The sequence below is a fragment of the Drosophila pseudoobscura genome, chromosome 4 (assembly GCF_009870125.1).
Source record: "Drosophila pseudoobscura strain MV-25-SWS-2005 chromosome 4, UCI_Dpse_MV25, whole genome shotgun sequence".
Lineage (NCBI taxonomy): Eukaryota > Metazoa > Arthropoda > Insecta > Diptera > Drosophilidae > Drosophila > Drosophila pseudoobscura.
Window position 1 is genome coordinate 25019133 of NC_046681.1, and position 20192 is coordinate 25039324.

General features: G+C 47.6%; 3 protein-coding genes across 4 annotated transcripts; all 3 read right to left on the reverse strand.

Moving 5' to 3' along the window:
- Positions 1-3038: 3038 nt before the first annotated feature.
- Positions 3039-14350, reverse strand: FASN2 (Fatty acid synthase 2). The gene is made up of 7 exons (XM_001356786.4): positions 14212-14350; positions 11645-11876; positions 10085-11562; positions 4341-9569; positions 4183-4278; positions 3308-3451; positions 3039-3246 (listed from the first exon to the last, which is right to left on the reverse strand). Exons 2-7 carry the CDS (start codon positions 11817-11819, stop codon positions 3136-3138), a joined length of 7233 nt encoding a protein of 2410 aa, XP_001356822.3. The 5' UTR covers positions 11820-11876; positions 14212-14350; the 3' UTR covers positions 3039-3135.
- On the reverse strand, positions 13911-15549 carry LOC4817024 (uncharacterized). 2 transcript variants are annotated; one of them, XM_015180742.2, is made up of 3 exons: positions 15380-15549; positions 15082-15311; positions 13911-15018 (listed from the first exon to the last, which is right to left on the reverse strand). In XM_015180742.2, the coding sequence occupies exons 1-3, from the start codon at positions 15438-15440 to the stop codon at positions 14845-14847; spliced, it is 465 nt and encodes a 154-aa protein (XP_015036228.2). In that variant the 5' UTR covers positions 15441-15549; the 3' UTR covers positions 13911-14844. The 2 variants fall into 2 exon arrangements, with proteins under 2 accessions (XP_015036228.2, XP_001356823.4); XM_001356787.4 differs by having other exon boundaries at positions 15076-15311; positions 15380-15540.
- Positions 15550-17565: 2016 nt separating this feature from the next.
- Positions 17566-19177, reverse strand: LOC4816896 (reticulon-4-interacting protein 1 homolog, mitochondrial). Its single transcript, XM_001356788.4, has 4 exons — positions 19088-19177; positions 18486-19026; positions 17817-18422; positions 17566-17752 (listed from the first exon to the last, which is right to left on the reverse strand). Exons 2-4 carry the CDS (start codon positions 19008-19010, stop codon positions 17648-17650), a joined length of 1236 nt encoding a protein of 411 aa, XP_001356824.3. The 5' UTR covers positions 19011-19026; positions 19088-19177; the 3' UTR covers positions 17566-17647.
- Between the last annotated feature and the right edge of the window lie 1015 nt (positions 19178-20192).

The window sequence follows — 20192 nt, forward strand, 5'->3', positions numbered from 1 at the left end:
AACAAATACAATTACATATCATCAAAATCGAATGACTGCCATGGAAAAGGGTATCAAAGGCTACGGTAGTCGAAGTTAATTTCTTGTTGCCATAGTAATTGTATGTCAGAGCGAAATTTTGCATGCCAACCGGCACACATATACACACACACATGAGCTGGACGCGTGTACCATTTGTTTAGTGAGATAAGGTGGCGTGATTTCTCAAGTTCATTCAAGTATTACTTTCATAGTTTTTGTGGCTGGTCTGTTCCCCGATTTGTTTGCTTTGTTTTAGCTGTGCCTGCTACAATCCAACATCCTCTATAGATCCTTTTACTTTTTTTGCCAGCGTTCTCTTTCGTATTGATTTCTCCGGTATTCATCAGACTCCACTATCTCTGTGTTCGTGTATGTATGTACATATGTGTGTGGGTGTCACCCATCATCAGGCCATACTGCTAAAAATTGCGTCATTAGATAAGCAAACATGTAAACAAACCACCCCTCCTCAGTGTCCCTTCCCTAGAATCGGGGTAGGGGTCTTGGGCACTCTATATTGTTTATTTATGCACTCGGTTCTATTTTCACAGTTATCGATTTTGGCCAGGGTGGGGCAAGGCAGAGACTCAAGTGCACGTGTACTGGAACCTCTATACACCCTATATACAGCACCCAGCACCCATCTATCCATCTACATATAATTAGCCCTCATTCTCATCTCACCCACTAAAACTTTTGGGGTGGAGACGATGATGATGTCTCAAGTTTATGCACATCAGCGATAACTGATAACTGGGAGGTGGGCCATGGGGTGATTCCGAACCGAGCTGATAAGGCGGTGTGGCGCTGCCTACTCATACGAGTCTGCACCTGATCGGAACTGTTGGACCGACGCCAAACGCGTGTAGAACAGGAAGCTTATGAATACAGCTGATAAAGATAAGACACTTGAAATTTTCCAATCATCCAATTTGCTTTTGTTTTGATACCCTTGCAGACGGGTTGTATGATGTTGTTATGTTTTATTATATAGTTTTGATACAGAATCGGAATTTATTTATGTGGCTTTACAAGTTATAGTTTCCGAAATTTTAATAGATTATTCAAATCGAAATTATTTATCTTGTAATAGGAATTGAAGAACAACAAAGGGTATCTAATGCTTCGTTCGCAAAAAACTGGCCATTCTTTCTGTTTTATGTCTTATTTAGCTTGATTGTCTAATAGTTTTCATGGGAAATCTTACAAATCCAAGTTTGGTTGCTTCTCCCGGCTGCAATTAGAAGGCGAAACCCTATCGAGAAGCCAATAAACTTTCATAGGACGCCTTTCTTTGCCATGTACATATATATCTCTCTGTCAATTAGCAACTGTAATTTTTTGTAGCAGCGTTGTGGAATGTTGTGGTCTGGGGGGTACATTCAGTGAGGGGGCGTTTAGAATAACACTTTGGGCACAATTTGGCCCAAAGCCTAAAGGTCCTAAAGGTCAAAACGTTGCATGCCAAGTGCGAATCGAGCAAACGGGAAATGTTCTCCAATTTAGTAATTTGTATTTTTAGCCGGGGGCTAGGCTAGCAAATACATTGGAAAATATCAGTTCGAAAGTTTTACAAAAACAGTTTCTGCGGCAAAGTCTAGAGCGTAGATAATGAAGTTTCTCTTGCATCTCTAGCTGATTCTAGTTTCTATCATTTGGAGTAGAACAAAAAAGAGATGTTCTAACGAATCCATAGTTTAGGGTGAACCTAAATCTAATTTTTGGTTTAAGTAACTTAAACGTTTTTTCCTCATTATTTCATCACTAAATTCGAGTTTTTGAACGTTTCATTTCCTATTAATCGTACGAAGTTTTATTTGCACTCGTTCCCACGCACACACACACACACACACACACACAAGCACATTTGACGGGAGTCCAATTTTATTCCTGCGGCTGCCATTTTATTTTTTGTACATACCTAAAAATCAGGCGATTCCTCTTGACAGCTGTTTTTCTGGCTAAAGGCTCTGGAGCAGTGGGTAGGCTTTTGGGCTTCTTGGTGCAGTTGGTCCTGACTGACTTTCGAAACCGTTAGCTACGCTACTTTTGCAATTAACCAATACAAAAACACAGCACTTTTCCTTTTGCTATTGTTCTCTATCCGTTCAGTTGGCGGTTACCGTTAGCGTTTTTTGCAAATAATTTTGCTACACTCTTCGTTTTGCACTGTGGCTGGGGCCGTGTAATGGAGGCGAAAGACACACTGTGTTTGAAGCGTAGCGGTTAATAAAGCACGACACAACTAACTGTGTTCTGTCGGTTTCGTTCACGACTGGCAGCGAAAAAATAAACGGGAATAGTCCAGGCATCAGGTGCGCGACGTCTTTTATATGAGGCGAGGCGAGAGCTTTTCTGCTCGCATCGCCATCCAGAGAAGAGAGCATCAGAAGCAGCGCGAAGATAAGCTCTGCTTTTGTGCTCTCTCTGGGGTTAACCTTTCGGAGTGTGTAGGGCCACTGCTGTGCTCTGTTGTTGTTCTGTAAAATGATTTGCGTGCTTTTGGTTAAGTTTGTGCAGCATTTAATTTCGAAATTAACAGCGATAAGTGTCTCCTCCGGTCGGTCAGCTGTTGCCTGCGTGATAAAGATGTACAAATTTTGATTTGTCCCGCCATAGGACAGCAATCGGACCACTTTTTTGTTGCTACTAAATACAAAATACACTCTCACATACATGCAGCAGTAAGTACACACACACACACACACAAACACACAAACTCTCTCTTATACCTACCATACATGTACATAAGTATGTACAGGGGCAGACATAGCGCGACTGTTAATCGTCTGGGCAGATTTTTTTTGTAGATAGAACAGAACCTAAAATGTTCGAGTAGTAAATAGGAATTGGAATTATTATCAATTATGGAAAGGTACATTGAATTTTGTTTAACGGGTCATATAAAGGCCGCCGCCGCTGCTGCTGCTGCCGCCGGACTATCGTGATTCATCGTAAATCATGCGAGCGCCACGATCCCAGTCGCGTGTCCAAAAACCAAACCAAACAAAATCGCATTAGTAGGAGTACTTATACAATCCGGGAGATTGCTACGTGTATTATTGGTATATAACGATACATTAACAGCTACAGAGTAAATCATGATGCTATCAACTAGAGCCGCTTCCTCAGCACACGTTCGAGGATCTGTAACGTCTGCGCCTCCTTGAGGAACGTCCTGTGTGTGCCCTCCACCACATGCATATCGATCTGGGCGCTGCAAATCTGTAAATCGCTGAAATTTAGGGATTTCTTCTAGAAAATGTACAGCTTTATCGATTCTTACCTCCTTGAGCCCATAGTCCTGTGCCATTATGGCATTGTGCTCGGCGGATTTGATCAGGACCACGTCGCTGTGCAGTTGTTTAGCTCCCTTGTAGCTCTCCGAGAGCAAAAGCTTCTGTTTGAACATGCAGGCAGCTTTCTTGATCTGTTCGATAGATTAAATATGGGATCGAAATGGCTAATTATCGACTTAGAGTACAGAAATGGTGAAAGTTATCTTGGGATTAAAGATATTTCGAATTTTAAATCTTAGGCTATGAGATCGGAGTATGCTGCTGTATGCTGTTTTCACTACAAATATTTATCGTATTTACAATCTACAAAAATCATTCTTATCTACAATTAAAGGAGGCTCTGGCACTTACATATTACACATTTTTTACACATTATTTGAAATACGTTCAAGCCCAAAAGTGTTTAATCCAAACACAAACAAACACTTGAGGAGTCGCTGCCTATAAAAACAAATATTTACGCAAATACTTGAGATTCTGTACTCAAAAACTCTGTCTGATACTAGGAACTTTTGAAGATGTTTATGTACAAATAATGAATGAATAACGAAAGAGTTCGAAGAGACTATGAGCAATCCAAAATCAAATATAATCAAAGCTAAATCAATGCAATCAAAATGTAGTGTCTTCACAACAAGTGAACCAATAAGTAGCTAACAATGATCTTGTTCCATTATTGAGGGCTAATCTTAATGATAAAGATTGATTTTCGATTTGATTCGCATCGAAGGATGCATAATTCTATATTATGACCCTGACTTGTTGAGCCGCTTAGCAGTGAGCAGTGAAATGTTACTCGAATAAATCTATTCCTTTCATGAACCGATTAGGGTCTTATTCTCGGATTGTATACACTTCTTACCACTTCTTTGGTTTGTTGCGTGTGACCGGACAGTGTATCGGCCAACTTGTCCAGCTTCGATGGCCACGTCTTGACGCCATCTAGTAACTGCAGAAGCTACACACAGAACAAAGATCATAAAATCATAAAGATCGGGAAAAATACAACCGAAAACCCACCTTATTGTAGTCCACATCGGCAAGGAGTGCCCCAAAGTAGGCCAGCGTCATAGACTGCTGTCGGTTGAGGTCATCGGTCTGCTTCTTGGCCTCCTGCACATAGCCGCTGGCTATGGTGGGGGCACCGTCCAGCATGATGACCTTGACGCCGAAGCGTCGCTGCTCCAAGGCCACGCCAATGGCATGCGCGAGGAGGCAGCCGTAAGAATACCCCACTATGTTGTAAGGGCCACGCGGTTGTAGTCGCTGGATCTGGCCCAGATAGTAGGCCGCGCAGGCCTCGATGGAGTCGAGGGGCACCTGTTCGGTGCACTGCAGGCCGTAGGCGGGGCAGGTGAGGGAGGAGGCCAGCGCCTCAACGGCAATTGTGAAGCCCTCGATGGGGGCGAGGAAGAAGACGGCCGGCTCCTCGCTGGCCACCGGCGCCTTCGAGTGCAGACGCACGAGCACCTCCTGGGGTAATACTTCCTTGGCGAATACCTTGCGAGTCTCATCGCTCTGTCCCTGTCCCTTTATCTGTCCCGCCTGCTCTGCAGGAGTTGTGGCAGTCGAGCTGGAGCCCGAACTGGAGTTGGAGCCGGCTGCTGTGATGGGCTCTTGGGCATCGATCTGCTTGAGGGCGCTAAATGTCAGCTGGCGGATCTCCTGTGCCGTCAAAACCAGATCGAAATGTCGCTCCAGGGTCTGCTTGATCTCTGTGCTCATCAGCGAGTCCATGCCCAGGTCGAACAGTGTCGTCTTGTCCTGCACGCTCTTCACATCCCGCAAGCCCATGATGTTGGCTATCGTGGCGATCAGACTGAGGCGATTTGTCTGCTCCATTTTACGCTTCTCGGCCAGCACCATGGAAGCCAGCACGGGATGTGGCTGCTGCAGGAACAAATCCATCGTCTCCAGGCAGCTATTCATGCGCTGCGGCAGGGTGCCTCCGACGACGGTGTCGTTGTTGCCCATGTGCTCCATGATCAAGCCCGTGTCCCCGATGGCGCCCCACTGAATGGCCGTGCCTGGGTAACCATCGCTCTGGCGCTGTTCGCAAATCCGCTCCATGGAGGAGTTGGCGAGGCCGTAGTTGGTCTGTCCAAGATTTCCCCGTCCGCAGGCCAAACTGGAGAAGCAAATAAAGTACTCCAGGGCCGGACACATACCCCGGGAGAGTCTGTCCAGGTTCTGGGTGGCCAGCAGCTTGGGCGCCGTCACCTGCTCAAAGTTTTTCGAGGTTTGGTCCTCGAAGAGTCCGTCCCTAAGTACCGCAGCCAGGTTGAAGATGCCTCCAACCAGAGCTAACTTGTCACTGCTCTCCAGCAGCCTCTGGCATCCCACGGCAGACGTCACATCGTTGGTATCGATCATCACCTGGACGCCGCGGTCATGCCAGCGACGGATCATCAACGCCTGATAGCCAGTCTTCACCCCCGAACGGGAGCTTAAGACGAGGAAACGAGCACCGCGCGATACCAGCCAGTTGGCCAGTTCCAGGCCGAATCCTCCGAGACCTCCCACCAGGATGTAGCTCTTCTCCGGGTGCATGTAGGAGCGGGCAATGGCATTGATCTGACGCAGTTTGGGCAGGGCGGATTTCTGCTCCTCCTCGTGACGCACCTGGATGACTACCTTGCCGATGTGCTTGCCGGAGGCCATAAAGCGGAACGCCTTCTCGATCTCCTTGTCCGCAAACATAGTGGTGTTCAGCGGGAGGACAGCTCCGCTCTTGATACCCTCGGTAACCAGCCTGGCCACCAGTCTCTGCATCTCATCCTCGCCCTCCATCACGCTGTCCAGCAGGATGCCGTGGAAGGAGGTGTTCTTGAGGAACACCGACATGCCCATCGGGGTATTGTTGCTTAGGTCAAATTTGCCAATCTCCAGGAAGCGTCCATTGAGTGCCAGACAGCGAATGGAGGCTTGTAGCTTCTCCTCGGAGAGGGAGTTGAGTACCAGCTCCACGCCCTCGCCATGGGTCGCTGTCATTACCAGCTGCTCGAAGGAGGTATCACGGGAGTTGCCAATGTGCCGCTCCTGCAACTTGGGGAATCGCTTCAGCAGGAACTCTCGCTTTTCCTTGCTGCCGACGGTCGTGAAGACAGTCAGACCATGAGCCAGGGCCACCGAAATAGCTGCCTGGCCCACTCCTCCGGATCCTGCATGGATGAGAATGCGCTCGCCCTTCTTCATCTGTCCGCGCACCACCAGAGCGTAATAGACGGTGGCATACACAACTGGCACGGTGGCAGCCTGTTCCATGGACCAGTTGTGGGGTATTTCCCACAGGAGGTTCCTATTCGCGAGGCAGTTGGTGGCCAGCGACTTGGCCGTGACCATAGCCATGATGCGGCGTCCTTGGGAGTCGCGTCCGGCAAACTCCAGGCCCAGCACACAGTCCTGGAAGGCCAGATCCCCGGGCAGTGCATCCACGCCCAGTTTGCCGGAGGCCAGCATCACGTCCCGGAAGTTGAGGGGCGCGTAGTAGACAGTGCATGGCTCGAATCCTGTCTGGACGGGCAGCTGGCTGGTGCGCGGACTCTCGATCCAACGCAGCGAGGAGAGATCACCCTTGACCAGTGTGTTCACGTACGCCTGCTCCACGGGCAGCAGGGGCTGCTGGGAGTCGATCTTCAGGTGACGGAAGGTGCCCCAGCTGCCTTTCCTGTAGACATTGATAGCCAGATCCTTGGCCAGCTGCTCGGCGTAGAAGGGCGTGTCAAGCGAGAACCGGGGAAGACCCTCGTCCAGCATAAGGTAGAGGCGGGCCCAGTTGCCGCCCTGCTCTCGTTTGAGGCAGTTCATCAGACCTAGTGCCCCAGAGCTAGGTTCCCCTTGGGCCACCAGATAGAGGCACTTCTGTTCGGCCTGGGCTTTGGCCAGGGCATTCTTGAGATCCGATATCCACTTGAAGTGTGTGTTGGTTACGGGAACCACGAGCGATCGCCTGGACTCGTGGAATGGGCTCTTTCTGGCGAGGATCAGCACACGATCAGTGCCAAAGAAGTGTTCCAAAACTGGCAACAGTTGGAGCTTGGTAAGCTTATCTTTTCCTGTCAGATTGTACCCACTGGCGGTCTCCTCCAGGAGCAAGAAGCCACCCTCTGCCTTGAGCGATTCCACGCAGTTTTGCATCTCCTTCAATGAGTGCTTTGTCAGCAGATCGAGAGCATGGACAAAGTGACATTGCTGCTCCACGGCACCCGCTGACAGATCCTTGACTATTACCCTCACACCCACCTCCTTCAGCTGTGCCTGGAGCTCGGATTCCGTGGAGGATGTACTGATGACAGACAGATCTGCCACGAGGATGGGCTCCCGTTCAATCAGCTCCAACAGCTCCAGGGCATGCAGTGGGTCCGGAGACAGTTCCACGCCCTTCAGTTTGATGGGACACCCACTGTTCTCGACAATCAGCTGAATGGCCACTGCCAGGGCCGTGCTTCTAGAGCGCTGCTGCTCCTCGCGCTGGCTTAAATGCTGGACATTGGGCACGAAACGGTAGCGCTCCAGGGTGGGCGCCGATTGACCCCCGGAACGCCGCTGGGTCTGAGCGGTCTTCATTTTGTGGATCTCAACACCGCCGCACTTGACCACAGAGATGTTGCGGTGCCAGTAGACGGGCAGCTTTTGCTGGTGCCGCTTCACCAGCTCCATGTGATGGAGCGGGTCAATGAGCACTCTCTCGATGCCCGTGGGCACATACAGCTCGCGGATGTCGTTGCTGAGGATGCGGAACTGCAGCATGGTGTCCATGAAGCTGATCCAGTTCTCCGCCCACTGCAGACGACCCGTCACCGCCGCAATGTCCGCCTCCAGGATGCCCTGAAAGACGCCACTGTAGTCGTATCCCCTGAGACGCAGCTCCTTGTAGATGTCATTCGTGGAGAGCTTCTGGGAACCCGCAGTTCCGGGCAGAGCGGGCAGTGTGAGCCGCTCCTGCTGTACGTTCGTGACCAGCCGGAGCTTGCCGGAGGCCACCAGGCTGCTGCCCTCACAAATCTCAAAGCTGCTGCTGCCCGGAAAATAGTTTAGGGCAAGCTTCACGGTTGTGCCCGCATTCAGGATGGTAGCCCGATGGAAGATAATATCCTCGAAAAGCACCGGAGTGCGCAGATAGTCCAGCCCCTGCTGCTGGGCCAGCATCATCCAGGCGAGCGTCATGTAGCCCGTGGCCGGGAACAGGATCCTTCCGTCAATGGTATGGCCCACAAGGAAGGCGTTCTCCTCCTTGGACAGGTCCAGTTCCACGCACAGCTGTCCCGACTGCCGGCCGCCCTTGAACTTCGGGTAGTTCCACTTCTGGGTGTGGTCCCAGCCCACCAAGGAGCCCAGCATAGGCGTACCCCGTGACACGGGGTAGCTGATCTCGGGTGAGATCTTCAGCAGCTGCGGCTGTCCGCCGGAGGCAAACAGACGCCCCACTTGGCTCAGGAGGAACTCGTAGTTGTTGGCATGGCCGCGCTGCATGAGACTCACGTAGCCGATCTGCGGACCCAAGGAGCGCAGGATGGCCCGGAAGAGGCCATGGGGGGCGATCTCCACGATGAGCGCATTCTGGGGTATGTGGCGGATGGCCTGCAGGAAGAGCACGGGCGAGATCAGGTTGTTGATGAAATACCCGGCAGAGGCCTCACGGCTTTCGGGTGTCTGCCAGTCCTGCTCCTTGACGCTTGTGCTCAGCCAACGTTGGGTGCGTGGCTTCGGCTCCGTGATGAGTCGCTCCAAGTTACGGCGGAGCATCGGGGCAGCACCCTCAATGTATGGACTGTGGAATGCATAGCCGCCGGAACCCACCTCCCGTACAAAGACTCCCTCCGCCTGCAGCTGTAGGATGGCCGCGTCCATGGAGGCCACGGGACCAGACACCGTGCAGTTGTCTTCGCTGTTGTGGCACACCGCATAGCAGTCCGCCGGCAGGTGTCCGCCAATCTCCTCCCAGCTCAGGCCCACGGCTGCCATCTTGCCACGCGGCAGGTCAGGCGTGTCCAGCACGCTCCGACCACGCCAGTAGGCCGCCAGCACCGTCTGCTCGGCCGTCAGGCAGCCATCCATGTAGGCGGCTCCCAGCTCTCCCGCCGAGTGCCCAATGATGCCGTCCGGCTGTATCCCCAGGGTCTTCAGGAGATCAGTCAGTGCCACCTGGACAGCGGATACGGACACGAAGGAGTACAGCATGTTGTCAAAGGTGCGCTCTGTGGAGCGTGTCAGGACGTCTATCAGATCGAAGTCCACCCGAGCAAGCACCTGAATTTTAAGACAGGTAAGGATTTGAATGTTATCATAAGATTTCATGAATACAGAGAATGGGAACTGGATAATAAGATCGAAGATACACCATTGCGGCTGTAGTTTAGGGATTTCTGTACTGGCTTAAAATTTTCTGAGTTTTTCTTTCTTGGGACCGACTTTTGCGCCATAGAACAACTTTTTTCTTGTGATGTAGAATCTTTCTTAAAAGATACTGGTATTCGCGTTCGGACATTCAACGAACTGTTACCAAGTGTTTCGCACTTTGTAATGCTATTGAACTTGAAAGATTAAAGAAAACGAAGAAGTTCAAGGTCGAAATGCCGACCGGATCTGAATTACTTTTCCAAGATCAGTTAAAGATCAGAAGCACCATATATGGGTAATACTTAGCGCCATTTAAGAGTATTTTCAGTGCAGTGATCGATTGCTTTTCAGCATCAGATCGTTTATTCATAGAAAAAAATTCTCATGAATTCTCATGATCATCGGGGATCGCTTCTTTCACTCACCTCGGCGCAATGCTGTATAGATTTTCGGAACACGTCCATTTGCATGAGATCCTTGGCCATGCTGGCCCATTGGCTGCCCATGCCGGCGTAGACGAACCAAATGGGTCGGGACTCTTCTTCATGGGGGAGTATCTCCTCCTTGAGAGCACCGCTGGGGCCCAGGACGGCATAGCCACGGTAGGGATGTAGCGGAATGGGATGGGAGTGGATGTCATTGATGAGCGCAAGGAACTCGTCGTCGAGGCGCTTCTCGGCGGCCACCTGCAGCAGCTGCTGCACCGCTGGCTCCGTCCGACCCGAGCAGACCACCAGCTTGAGGCACTGCTCCTCCGCGGTGGACTTGGGGCTTGACCTGGGGGCCTTTGACTTGCCATGTGACCGGAGGATGACATGGGCATTGGCACCGCCAAAGCCGAAGGAGTTGAGGCCGACAATGCCGCCCTGCCAGGACATATTGCGGTCCACTACTTTGAGGCGACCCTCGACCAAAGCTGGCACGGCAGGATTGGGTGAACGGTAGTGGAGATTGCTGGGCAGGATGCCCTCCTCCATGGCAATGATCATCTTGGCCAGAGCGCTCACCCCCGAGGCAGGCTCCGCATGGCCCATATTCGACTTGACCGAGCCGATGAGCAGGGGAGTGGGTCGAGCGGGATGGCAGAAGAAATTGCTCAGCATATTGGCCTCCTGGTCATCGCCTACGGGTGTGCCACTGCCATGAGCCTCCACGTAGACCACGTCATCGGGATTGAGCCCGATCTCGCTGTATGTTTCCTCCAGCAGCGCCTGCTGCATGCGGCCGTCGGGGAAAGTGACACCCTGCTCCTTGAACCCATCCGTGTTCGTGCGCACATTCAGAATGGAGGCGTAGACGCGCTTGGCCTGGGCCCGACGCTGGAGCAGGACCACAGCACAGGTGTCGGCCCGGGCATAGCCATTGGCGGCGGCATCGAAAGTCTTGCAGGCGCCATCCTGGCTAACGATGCCCAGGCGCAGGAACTGCAACGCAAAGATCGGCTTCAGAATGAGATTGACTCCCGCCACGAGGGCATAGTCGCAGCGGCCCGCTCGCATGTCCGCGTAGGCGTGCGATAGCGCCACCAGGGAACTGGAGCAGGCGGTGTCCACGATGAAGCTGGGTCCCTTGAAGTCGAACGTGTAGGAGATGCGATTGGCGAACATGGCGCGGGCACAGCCCGTGAGGCAGTAGCCATTGATGGTGCTCGGCTCCATGTTGGGGATCTCGTGCTCCGTCTCCACGAAGGACAGACCAATGTAGACGCCGGTGCGGGTGCCACGTAGCTGGGCTGGATTTATGCCCGCATCGATGATCGCCTCGTGGGTCAGTTCCAGCAGCATGCGCATGCAGGGGTCCATCAGTTCGGCCTGCTTCTGGTGCACGCTGAAGAAATTCTCATCGAACTTCTCCAGATCCTCGTCCTTCATCTTGGCCATACGCTCCGGCAGTCCATAGATGCCTATTGATGATCGATGATCGATGATCGATGGTTTGATCAGGATCTGATTCTGCAAAATTCCTCTAGGATGTTGGTCACTCACCTGCCTCCCACCTCCTGGGATCGTCTGTGACCATGTCGATGCCGTTGAGCAGATTGTACTTGAACTCCTCGATGTTGCTGCTCTCCGGCAGTTTGCCCGAGAGCCCCGAGATCACGACGTCCGTGCCATCCCCACCTGCTGCGGTCTCCGCCTCCGCTTTCTTCTTGTTGGGCATCTTCTGTGGCTATTCGATCTTTGGCTGCTAATCAGGCTCGGCAGCAGTTCAGTCTGTCTATAGATCAAATTTATTGGAGAGGTATTCTAATGTTTGGTCTGTAAAAACTAACTCTAGCTAACTGCTAAGAAACAGAAAACATATCAAAAACATTATTTTAACGAATGTCTCCATTCTAAAAATGATATAATATTTGGTTGGGCTTAAGATCAAAATTGTTTACATTACCTAGAAATCATTTTGATGCCTTTTCTAATTAATATTATTTGTATTCAAACTCCTGCAAAGTTCTAGACAACGAATCGGAAACCTTTTCAGACAGAAGATCCAAAAGCTATAGTTTAAATTTTGATTTCAATATTTCTGGTATTTGATAACGATTCGGTATTAGGTTTGTTTAGAGGAATGGTATTTTAATTGAAGTAATAATATAAATGTAACTTCAAATCTGGAAATAACATGTCCCCTGTTCCAGACATTACAAAACATTCTATAAAGTAAGTGTGCCAGAAGAAATCGGCAATAAGATCAGCATGAGATCAACAAAGTCAGAAGTTCAAGCACCTAAATGAAATAAAATGTGTAGAAAAAACACTCCTGGAATGTAATATATTCATAGTATAAGTTTTTGCAATAGATGACTGGCTAAATCAAAGCGAATAAAAGTGCTGTAGAGCAATCTTTGTAGATCTAATGTCAATTGAAAAGTGATAACCAAAAAAATACAAATTGACAAAATTTAACCTTCACTTTCGAAAAAAACAAATAGAAATCTTAAAAGCTCCATTGAAAAAGAGATTCCTTGGATTCTTCCTGAACATATATTGACAATCTCTCAGCAAATATCGGCAGTGATTCATTTCATTAAAAGCCTATTCCGATACAAGTATGTTAAATTTATGTGGTTCGAAGTTCGATCAGGCGCCTTGTAATTATAATAGACTCCCCTTTCTTAACCTATGCGATCTTTCACTGTGAACACAAACATTTTTTTTAATAGTATCTACACTGAATCCACTCGGACATAAAGAAGATGATATACCTATGAGTGAAATGGAGAAATCTATAAGCCGAAGTAAAGGGGGGATATCGGAAAGGAAACATCCAACAATGTACGATTTGTAAAGCAAATCTTGAGCATTTGAATATTCATTTCCTTTGCAAATGATGCTCTGCTCTGTTTTGATAAGGTTTACCAATCGCCAATGCCCAGTCGGCAATTAATGACACTTGGGCACTTGGCTGGTCGCAATTAATTCTGAAATGTACGACGCCTTAGGATCGATTTGAATATTGTCGTTCTGCGTGGCTGATAAGGAACTGTTGCAGCCGCAGCAGTCACCTTTACTTTATCGGAACTACGAGTATACTCGTATGCATTGATCGTATGATTCGCTGATTCGGCGTATTCCACCATAGATGGAGGGGGACTCCACTCCGTGTTGCCATGTTGTCCGCTGGCTACTGGGAACTGGCTGCTCAGATAGTCGAAATTCGTCCAGCGCTTGGCCGCGTGCCATGCACTAAAGATAGGGGAGGTGGAAGCGGACCGAATCGCCTCGATAAGCTCAGATACGATCTCAACTCTGATCGAATTTTTCCTATACGTATACTTGCAAGTGCTATGCCGATGAGGCGCGACGCGTGCCAGACTTTTGCTGAAACATTATGATTCCAATGATTCCCAAAAGTACTTTTTTCGATTATTTCAAAGTTTAATTAAAAACAACGCTTGCTGGAATATATTATATTATCATTACCCGTTGTCATTTGTGATTTCTTATGTCTAATTCTAGTCTTTCCTCGTTTTTAATCAAATGTAATTTCCAAATCTTTCGAACTTTGTTCTAAAATGATACGAGATAATAGGAGCTAAGAGCTCATTATTAGTCTTTAAATAAGGACTCCTAACTCCTTTTAGTATGAAGGACTAAGATTAGTGCAAATAAGTAAATACCTAGAGAAATTCTTTACATCGACGCCTTTAAATTTTAATGAAAAAAATTCAAAAACCTAAATTTTTCTGTGCTCATTTTTTAATTTGTAAGCCAACAATTAGGTTTCTTCAGAAGAATTCTATCAAAACTCAACTAAGCATCGGTTCTTAGTATTTATTGTCATTATTTCCGTAAGTTTGAGATTGATTAAGAGACCTGACAAATTCCCAACACCATTCATTTCTGCAAAGTCCTTAAAACTGATCATTTATGTTCAGAATTCTCCGCTTATCGGAGGGTTATCTGTATTTTTAGACACATCTGTTTCTCGAAGAATATATTCGATATTTCAAGAACTTTTTCAGTGGAAACACTCAGTGGAGGGGAACGATGACAAAAAAATTAGGTCGACTGTCTGAACACGCCACTTTCCATTGTCTTTGCACTTGACTCACATTTCTTATATCACTTTAGTGGAACGATCGGATCGAATTGGCGAATAGACTTCAGCACTGCACTGTCACTGTCCAATATAAAGCGCTCCTTAGATATAACTCTTTTATCACTTTCGGTGCACTTGCTATCGCGTATCCTTTGTGAGCTCAGTTGTGTGGACAAAGGATCAACGGCAGGATGTATATCGTGTGGCGTGGATGGTTGGGTGTATATCCTTTTGGTGTGCACGTATAGCTCCGACTTGGTCCGCAGACAGACTGAAACTAGGGCTGCAGTTGCTGTATTCTTTATATGCATTCGGTTCGCGGGGAGGACGGCGGCCGGGTGGCCATCAAAAGGCGCATATGTAATTACCCATATCCATACCAAATACTAAGCATACCCGATTTCATAATGACTGCGCCAGAATCGCCACCGCCAATCGCCAGCCAGCCCCTGAATAATTCATTTTCATGCTAAAATTTTGTTCCCTCTGCCGCTGTCGCTGCCTCTAACTCCAACCAAATCAAATATAAATTGCGACGCTGACCAGGACAGGTGTATCCGTGAGTGAGTGAGTGCCCGTGCCCGTGCCCGTGCCCATGCCCTGGTAATTAGTCCAAGTGTGTGCTATAGCAGTTGACATCGCCTAGTTAACCCATTTGTCGCTTGCCTTTGGCGGCTCCCCGGGGCCTGGGTTTGGCTTTTGACGCCTTCGCCCGGGCTTTGGCTTTGGCTTGGCACGCCCTCGACAGTAGCTTGGCTTTGGTCGTCTTTGCGCGGGGTTTGGGTTTGGTCGCTTTCGCCCGGGGCTTAGATTTGGCCAGCTGTAACGATCGAAAAATGTTAGTGTTAGTCAACCTGCTTGCAAGTGCATATGTCACCGTCACTTGTATGTTCTTGTAGAGAGTAGATGTTGGGGTCTTCTTGTCCACGGGGTTGCTCCTGCGCAATTTGAACGGAAGAAAAGGTAGCTTCTCTTCCGTCACCGAGAAGATGCCCAGATTTACGCCCAAGTCTATTGCAAAGTGCACGGCTTTCTCAGTGCTCCCAAATGCAGCGATGTGCTTGGCCAACAATACGTTTTTGAGGGCTTTGCACATTTGATCCACATCGGCGCCTACGAATACGAGATATTCCCGCTTCCAAATTTAGTACATAAATATATTGTTATATTCATTTACTTACTGAGGCTTGGCTGGCGGCTCAAGAAATCAAGTATTTGGGGCAGCACCGATTTAGCCTCCATTATTATTCGTATCTATAAATACACGACAAATTTTAATATTGTTGTAATGTTGTAATTGTTAAATGTTTAACGTCTGATTTGTATATATGGTATATAGAGAAAATATCTGTATGATATCACAAAGGCCTCTGTGTTCCAGATTATTTCCAAATAAAAATAAACTCGCCTCCTCGACTGATGGATGTACGGCAATGTCTGAGTTTATTTGTTTAATTTCCATTCCCTCCACTTCTGTCTGTACTTAAAATACCAAATTAAATCAAATTAATTGTAGACTCTGTATTGTATATAAATCACAGGCAATCCGAGTACGAGTACGAGTGTATGAATTATGTACGAGACCCAATTCCAATTAATCAAATCCGAATAATTTGCCAAAAGAAAAGTTTGATCAAACCTCAAGCTGATATTAGTTTTATTTAAGAATGGATTGCATCAGCACTGCACATAGTACATATGTACATACATACAATATATGCATGTATGTAAACATTCAGCTTACTACGGTTATTCAGCATAATACAAATAATCCCCAAAGACTTCGTAGTGCTACCCCAACAAAAGACCATTTCATTGCGTCATAGAAGAGCAAATATTGACGTGGAAAAAAACCAAACTAATCATAATTATAAACACATTTGGAAAAGTTCTACATATACATATATTCATAAGTCTCTTTAAAATAGCACCATTTTTGTTAAATTTTAAAAAATCACTTATTTAAAAAATATAAATATTTATGCATTGGAGTGCAGCGCTCTACCAGCATTCTCATATATGATTAATAGAAGAAACGTCACTTTTTACAATTTCAAACCCAAAAACAAGAAAAGAACTAAAAAATAAATCTCAAATGTTACCACAAATTATAAATGTATAATTAAATAATTGTTGTAATTCGCATAATGTAGTCTTGGTATATAGATCGGTACGTAGAACAGCCAATACCCATGAGAAATGTGTAATTCTTGATGTAATCTAGTACTCTATCTTTATGCAAAAATACAGACACTTTCATCATTAATAAAGTGCAAATTCTGATTTTGTACCAATAATTTGATAAGGTTACCAGAAACCAAGAAACAATTGTAACAAACAATGTATGGTATAAAAGCAAAAATCAAATATTTGCCATTAAAGTCTCGTCATTCGTTTTTGATTGAGAGCACAACTGCAGTAGCGAAGTCTCTCATACATACAAAAAAATATATATTGCTAAGCGGAAAGATTAACTCTTATCTAAAGCGGGTTTCTAGAGCAAACCATCAACAGGCCATTCAGTTTTCCCAATCGTTTCAACGGCCACGGGCCCGGTAACAAATTGAGAGATCAACTACTATTAATAAAACCAAAACAAACCAAAACAAAGACGCGTGCACATTTCGCTTTCTTTGCCGGCCGTCGGCTTCGAAGGATGATTGCGGGACCATGATACGGTTTATTTTGTTGGTTTTTGTTTGGAAAGCCTCGACCTTGGCGATAGCGACATACGGGAACAGCTCACATTTGCGATGCTCTGGAACGTTGCTAACACATGAGAGCGATGTGATTAGCCCGGGCATGCCGCGTGCTTTGCCATCACCCCGTCTCTCTGCCTTATAATGATTAGCTGATAATGATATTTTGGGGTATTGGCCAGTGGAACAGGTAGCCCGCTAAGCAGACGTCGCGGAAATTTACACAGAACAGAGTCGTGTGTCGTGCGTCGTACAAGAATAGGTATATTATGGACTCACACTCATGTGCGTATTATCAGCTAGTGGCATAGCTCTCGGAAGTATGTTCTCCAGAGGTGATTCGCTGATAGTTGGATGTGCCAAGGGGTGAATATAGTAGCGACCAATTGCCCTTCAGGCGGAGCGATGAAGATCCGCAGACGATAACAGCCACTGTCAGAGGCTGTAAGGCTTTTCACGGTGAATTAAAGGTGATCCTTGTCGGGTGCCTATCGTTTAGATCTGCTATTACTTTATATAATATGTATAATGATATGCGTCAGTGGTTCGTTCGGCTCAGAAATACAGTCGTTGAACCGCGGGCAAGCGGCTGTGATGCACTTTGTTATAGGTATAGGTGTTTGAATACATCTGCGTCACCAGCGACTGGTCTGGTCAAAGTTTCACAGTTTGTCCGGCAAAATGTTTTAATTAACTAACAGAAAATGTTTAATGAAACAGCAATAACAATCAGTCGCATGTTGACCCTCCTCAAAGCTTCACCACAATCTTGCCCCGCAAATGTCCGCACTTCATGCGCTCAAAGGCCTTTGGCATTTCCTCGAAGCTGAAAGTGCTGTCAATCAATGGGATCAACTGGAAGCATACCAAAGGATATTATTAGTCTTCTAAATAGATTTTCGTGGAGGCTGCCACTCACCTTTCGCTGCCGCACCAGTTGCTCCAAGAATGCAATCCCGTGCGGAGCAGGATTGAAGAAGCCCCACTTCACCATTCCTCCTCGCTGCGTGAGGGATTTCACATTGGTCTGCACCAGGTCGACCATATTCTTGATCGCACCCAGTCCTAGGCCCTGCTGGTCAATGTTGGCTAGCAGTGGCGACGAGAAGGTAATGTACTGCCGGAAATCAAATTTCAATTCCGATGCATGCGCCCCTCCATGTCCGGCACAGTCCAAAACAATATCGTAGGGTGCAAACTTGCACAGCTCGTCCATGGCATCGCTGCTCTTGTAGTCTACGACGAAATCGGCGCCCAGACAGCGGACCATTTCCACGGCGTTCTCACTGCAGGTGGCGAGCACTTGAGCGCCTTGCGACTTAAGTATCTGTATGGCCAAAGTGCCAACACCGCCAGAGCCGCCCAAGACTAGTATGCGCTTATGTGCACCACCGCCAGCAGCTGTGGTGGCACCACACGGGCCACCCAAGCCGCCAGAAATGTAGAGTCCCGACCAGGCTGTCAATCCCGCATACAACACGCTGGCTGCCTCACTGTCGTCTAGCTGTTTGGGTGCTGGAGCCAACTAAAAACGAAAATGAAGATGGATCTTAAATTAATTTTTCATTTAAATATTTTTACCACTTACACAGTATGACGGGACAGCCACATACTCCGCATGAGCACCAGGACTGGCATGCACAGGCACAACTCCCCAGACACGCGCTCCCAGTTTGAGTGAATGGGATGTCACGCCCATTCCCTTCTGCACCAGCTCTCCACAGAATTCGCGGCCCAGTGTGAGCGGAAACTCAATGTCATCTCCCGGCTGGCAGCGTAGTTTGTTTAGAACTGTAGCTCCATAGCCTCGGAGCATGGCCAGATCGATAGGATTCACAGCCGTTGTCCGTACTCGCACCAGGCATTCATTGGAGCTCCGTATTTGTGGGATCTTCAGTTTTTCGGAAAGCAGCAGCTCGTCAATATCGCCGTAGCTGTGCAGTTGCCATCCACGCATCTTCTCAAGGGATTTCGTGGGCGTCGTCGGTGGCAAATGTTCCCCCTTTGTGTTGTTACCGGCGGAAGTTACGTTTGCACTGACGGAGTAGGTTCGCCTGGCATGCAGCACGCATTGCCGCATCCAGATGACGCCATTATATCTAGTAGACTGCATGTTGCCAGGAATTCAGCTAACAAGAAGAAAATATAAGTTTCAAAATAAAAATCCAGCGATTTGTTATTATTTATTACAGAAATAGTGTGACCTCTCTTCATGAAAAAAATTTGAAAAACAGCTGTTGACTAATGAAAACGTTTCGATGTGAATAGCATGGGATGAGCAATCGATACTGCGACCAATCGGCCGTTAAATTCAAGCGTGGCTATCGGAGTTGGAATCTTTTAATAATCTTCTGATGCGAACCCTTCAGGAAATATTTGGTAATTACTAGCACTCATGGCACCAAACATGTCACAAACGAACTTTCTAGAACTCCCAGAGTCGGTCAGCCCATAAATAGTCGACATATAGCCTTCCGAAGATTTCGATTTTGCATTTCATTGGAATACTGGTTTTTCCGTAGGCTATATCTCTGCTATCCGACATCCGATCGGAGTACGGCATGTCTTTTCGTGATCGGGAGAGTCCTGCCAATCGACTGCCATCGGAAAAAGGGACTTCCATTTCCTCACGATTTTCGCAAAAAATCATGATGGTTACATCATTAAAATTGCAAAAAATCGGCCTCATTTTCAAAGTCGAGATTTTAATGCAGTTCGACAGTCTGGATTCTCACGATCCTAGGAGAGTTGGTCCTGCAGCGATGTGGCCCTATTTGTCTGAAATATAGCCTTCTGAAGATTTGGATTCGTTAGAATACTGGGTTTTCTGCACGCTATATCTCTGCTATCCGGCATCCGATCGGAGTGCGGCATGTCTTTTCGTGATCGGGAGAGTCCTGCCAATCGACTGCCATCGGAAAAAGGGACTTCCATTTCCTCACGATTTTCGCAAAAAATCATGATGGTTACATCATTAAAATTGCAAAAAATCGGCCTCATTTTCAAAGTCGAGATTTTAATGCAGTTCGACAGTCTGGATTCTCACGATCCTAGGAGAGTTGGTCCTGCAGCGATGTGGCCCTATTTGTCTGAAATATAGCCTTCTGAAGATTTGGATTCGTTAGAATACTGGGTTTTCTGCACGCTATATCTCTGCTATCCGGCATCCGATCGGAGTGCGGCATGTCTTTTCGTGATCGGGAGAGTCCTGCCAATCGACTGCCATCGGAAAAAGGGACTTCCATTTCCTCACGATTTTCGCAAAAAATCATGATGGTTACATCATTAAAATTGC

Coding starts and splice junctions, on each gene's coding strand:
- FASN2 (XM_001356786.4), bottom strand. CDS start 11,819: ATGCCCAACAAGAAGAAAGCGGAGGCGGAGACCGCAGCAGGTGGGGAT. Junction 11,563..11,644: donor TCCCAGGAGGTGGGAGGCAG/GTGAGTGACCAA, acceptor GATCATCAATAG/GCATCTATGGACTGCCGGAG. Junction 3,247..3,307: donor AGGACTATGGGCTCAAGGAG/GTAAGAATCGAT, acceptor AGCGATTTACAG/ATTTGCAGCGCCCAGATCGA.
- LOC4817024 (XM_001356787.4), bottom strand. CDS start 15,440: ATGGAGGCTAAATCGGTGCTGCCCCAAATACTTGATTTCTTGAGCCGC. Junction 15,312..15,379: donor GAGCCGCCAGCCAAGCCTCA/GTAAGTAAATGA, acceptor TCGTATTCGTAG/GCGCCGATGTGGATCAAATG. Junction 15,019..15,075: donor ACAAGAACATACAAGTGACG/GTGACATATGCA, acceptor CGATCGTTACAG/CTGGCCAAATCTAAGCCCCG.
- LOC4816896 (XM_001356788.4), bottom strand. CDS start 19,010: ATGCAGTCTACTAGATATAATGGCGTCATCTGGATGCGGCAATGCGTG. Junction 18,423..18,485: donor TGGCTGTCCCGTCATACTGT/GTAAGTGGTAAA, acceptor TTTCGTTTTTAG/TTGGCTCCAGCACCCAAACA. Junction 17,753..17,816: donor AACTGGTGCGGCAGCGAAAG/GTGAGTGGCAGC, acceptor GTATGCTTCCAG/TTGATCCCATTGATTGACAG.